The following is a 4299-nucleotide window of genomic DNA, read 5'->3' as shown; positions in this document are numbered from 1 at the left end:
TCTGAAGGTTAGGAAGGTATGTCTGAGGAGGCTGAGAGGGTTGAAGAAAATATAGTAAAATGTGTAAAGACAGACTTAAATTTGATTTCAAAGGCAACTGTTTCTACTTCCTTTAAATGCCCTGCCACCCCCCCACTCCCCCACGCCCGCCCGCCCCCCTCCCCCTTCTCTAGCAACCTCCCTTGCGGTTTCAATTGACCACATATCAACTGATATGGATCACCTTAGGCTGGTGATACAGATGTTCCCACCCATCTGGGCCGCTTGTTAGGGATTGACAGGCAATGCCCAACTCCCCGCCCGTCTCATGGACAGCAATTTCTGTAACCAGCCTTGGTCCCCATATCTAGACTATCGGTTCCTTGAAGAGGCCTTGGATGAGCACAATGCCTTTCTAGCAAGAAGTTACAGGCACATCACATTCAGCACAGCTATAGATAAAGGTACCTGCTGCAAATAAAAGGTGTATGATTAAAAAAACCCCAAAATTTGCAGGTCAAATACAAGGTGCAGTGATGGTCCAACATCACATAGACAAAAGTAATTTGTCATTACCTTCTGCATGCTATGACTATATCTTCTTCCCAAATTACTTTTTACTGTATGTTGCTACCAAGGGAAGCTATCAAAGCAAAATTCGATATGATTCTACAAAGAAGTGACCAGATATACATACGCCCAATGCACACACAGCATTTGACTTAATGCCATTTCATAGAGAGGGTATTGAGTACCATCCTACTTTCTCACTGTGCATGTCATCTAAGGTGGTCTCATCATCATCATCATCCTCATTGTCATCTGCCTCATCATCATCTTGCCCAGAGGCTACACCCTCATCTTGCTCATCAGAGCCATCTTCTCCTGTGTAATGCCAGCTAGGGATTACTTTCCCTGAGCTAAGTGCATTAGACTTCTCAATATTGTTGATGTCATAGTGAGTCTGCAACTGGGATCTCACAACCACATCTTTTGCCATGTCATTACCATTTGCATCAAGGCACAAGTCCCCCCTATTCATTGCCACTGTGAAAGGGGAAGCTGCATCAATTATACCTTGGTGATCCAAGTTACCTGTATTCTTCAAAAATCCAACAACAATACTCTCCTTCATTTCAAGGCTCTGTTCACAATTGCTGTCCTTTCCTGCTGTAGGGAGACTACTAGGTCTAAACGGGCTCATGTGGTGATTCACATGACCAAAAGCTAAGTCATCTTTAGCCACAGAAAGCCTGTTGTTAGTGGAGCCTTGATATTCTAATGTTTGCCTAAGTGGGTTTTTCTCCAACCCGCTTTCGCCCCTAATCAAACCTATTGTTGGCGAACAGCTCTTCTGATCTTGGGCATCCGCGGGCGGCCTGTAAACTAGTCCAGACACATGATTGGTAAGTGTGGGCTTCTCTTCCTCTTTTGTCTCCGCTTCTTTCGCCTTCTTTGCCAAATCAACCTTACTGGTGTTTGTCCTTGCTTTTCTGCCCGGTGCCTGCAATGTTATAGATTCAGAAGCAGGTAAACCAGCCACCATTGCGAGAGGAGCTGGAGTAGCCTTCTTACGTCGTCCCCTCCTTGCCGCAGGCTGAGAGGCAGCTATGGCCTCCACTTGAGGCACCAGGCCATCCTGATGTGCCTTGAGTGCCTGCAAGTCAGCCTCCAGCTTCAGAATCTTACTGCGCTGGAGGGAGATCTCTGCGTCTGCTCGGGCAACAGCTGCCCAAAGCTGTGTAGTTGTAGACCAAAGCTGCATGTTTTCCATGGACTGCCATGCAAAAGGAGTCAGGTGTCATTATTGTGCGATTCATCAAGAAGACTGTCAAGTGAAAGGAATCACATGACATTGACTTAGAGTTTCTCCAAGGAAAACTCTGCAAAAGTGAAAACTACCAAGGGTAAGGTAAAAAGGGTACCTGTGTTTCCCAAATACGAACATGCTTTTGGGAAAGCCCAGGCGGTGGCTTGATATGACCGCGCTGATTTGTCCCGATTGATGGGGCAGGTGGCATAGGGCATGGATAGCCACTTCCATACCCAGGAAATAAATATGGATAGGGAGGTTGGTATGGATTATGTGCCCACCAAGAAACCGGCTCCCAGGGCCCTGCAAGAGTCAATGATCAAAGACTTAACTTGCAACGCTTTAAATGTGTGCATGCAGCCTACATACCCATGCATGCACGCATACATAGGCACATTACATGCCATAAATTATAATATCCCCATGTGCATCAGCACAGCACCCAAAAGCACATGTATAAACGTTTGTGTATGAAGACATGACGACTTTCGCCTTCAAATCTTCATACATAAACTGTCGTGCTGAATTTCTCATGAAGGCGCCCACTAAGGATTTAAAGACTTGGCTGTGCTAGTATCAATCAGTGCTGCTTCCTAAAGCACCAAACAACCAATGCAGACTATTGAGATGTTTTGTGGTCCATACCTGGATATGGTGGGTGTGGAAAGGTGAAAGGAGGGGGCCTGCCAGCCATGCCCTGTGCACCTGCTGCAGCCTGCTGCCAATTAGACTCACCCAGTCCCGGTTGAAATGGGTGGGGGTGTCCAGGCCCTGCACTTTGTCCAAATGCTTCCGGACTTTGCCATCCAGATGTCAGTGGTTGAGACCCCCCTTGTGGCCCTTGTTGTGATGTGGCTTGTTGGAGTGCCCCCTGTCCATGTTGCTGCAGCATCGAGGCGTGTGCAGACTGCTGCTGAGCTGATGGGTGTTGAGCAAATGACCAGTTCAATGACGGAAGAAAAGGCTGGGTGGGGCTATCATTGGCAGCACCACTTGCAAGCTTTTTTGCAGTCCCCTGTTGTTCAACTTCTCTTTGCCATAAATGTACATCTCCAGGCTAAAAAAACAGAAAAATTGAGACAAATTTAAATTTATTGCATCATCGTGATAAGAAAACTACCATCACAATTCTGGAAGAAAAAAAGACACACAAAAAGAGGATATTTCTAACAGGCATTAGAGCTCTGACTGGACTTGGATCAAAACTTTGGTGGGAATAATTTACTATAAAATTAATAAATTGATTAAGACAGGCTTTATTAAGTGGTCTTTTTTATCAGGTGAAATTACACTGGTTGAAACCCCCGAGACACAATTTAAGGGTGTTTTTCTTATGAAATGGACTGACACAGGCATTTAGAAATGGACTGACACAGGCATTTAGAAACAATTTTGGGGATACTTTAATATAAAATTAATTACTAATTAGTTTCTTTTCTTTATTAAGTGAAATTACAGTGGTGAAACCCCCGAAAATTTCACCTAAGCTGATCCTATAAGGGGGAAAAAAATCAGAGAGGTAAAGAACCCCTGAACAACAACAGCCAGGAAAAATTTTAAACAAAACATGAACCCCAAATATCGGCAAGATTGTTGAAAATTTAGGCCCCCCCCCTCCCCCACCCCCCGCAAAACAAAATTAAAAAACTTAATACGATATTAACCTGTCCAGATGCGCCATCGGCTGCACTTCCGTTAGCTAGAGGCTTTTCCCGCTTTTTTTTCCTCTCCATTGCTCACCAGGGAGGCTGCTCAAAGTTTCAAAGAAGCTCTGCAGAGACAGCGGAAATGCCAGATCAAAGCAAAGGTTGAGCCAAAAACCCCTCTAATCAAGAGAAGAAATCTCCAGGAGAAAGCTTTACCTTCCATAAAGCATGTAAAAATGGTGTAGCGCTGATGCAATTAGGGCGGGAGATCTTCTGGCATGGCTATGGCTGTGTGACAAAACCCACTTTAGATTTTACCAAAGAAATAAAGTTGAAAAGAGGGGGGTGCTGGGCAGACAAATCTGTCCATTGGACCCTTCAAATTGTGCACTATGTATTGTCGTCGTTGGGGTGTGAATTTAAAGTCATTTTTTTTCTCGGGTTCCCCTCATTGATTCCAATGCACCTAAGGTGTCTTTTTTTTTCTTTTTTTTTTGTGTTGGATTACTTAAAATAATGCCTTATTATTATTATGTGAAACTTCTTTTGACTTTACATTGGAATAAGGTGAATAAGGTAGTGTGTCACTGTTCCTTTTCTTTGAACCTTAAAAGACACATCACTCGTCCAAATATCCTTTGTCGTCCATGTTCAGAGTAGACCTTCGCCGTCCATGTTGAGAGTAGACCTTCACATAGCATTAGATTGCTCACATCTCAAGCGGGCTACAGAGATATGCTAATGCCCTTGTGATGCTTGCACTCATATGCGCCCAACTAATATGAGACCCTTTTTTTGGGCCAATTGGCTCTAGCCCACTTGTAACACCTTGACTTTTCGATGTAAAACCTTGGCACCTAC

The 4299-nt window shown here is 44.4% G+C and overlaps 1 protein-coding gene across 1 annotated transcript; it reads right to left on the bottom strand.

The window, feature by feature from the left end:
• Positions 1 to 447: 447 nt before the first annotated feature.
• Positions 448 to 3836, bottom strand: LOC147613864 (uncharacterized). Its single transcript, XM_086781838.1, has 5 exons — positions 3655 to 3836; positions 3457 to 3563; positions 2438 to 2849; positions 1905 to 2095; positions 448 to 1756 (listed from the first exon to the last, which is right to left on the bottom strand). The coding sequence occupies exons 2-5, from the start codon at positions 3523 to 3525 to the stop codon at positions 713 to 715; spliced, it is 1716 nt and encodes a 571-aa protein (XP_086637964.1). The 5' UTR covers positions 3526 to 3563; positions 3655 to 3836; the 3' UTR covers positions 448 to 712.
• Between the last annotated feature and the right edge of the window lie 463 nt (positions 3837 to 4299).

Source organism: Cibotium barometz, chromosome 43 (genome assembly GCF_041138505.1).
Source record: "Cibotium barometz isolate CiBa-2024 chromosome 43, ASM4113850v1, whole genome shotgun sequence".
In the NCBI taxonomy this organism is placed as follows: domain Eukaryota; kingdom Viridiplantae; phylum Streptophyta; class Polypodiopsida; order Cyatheales; family Cibotiaceae; genus Cibotium; species Cibotium barometz.
Note: the sequence above shows the minus strand (reverse complement) of the source record. Positions and strands in the feature narration are given on the sequence as shown.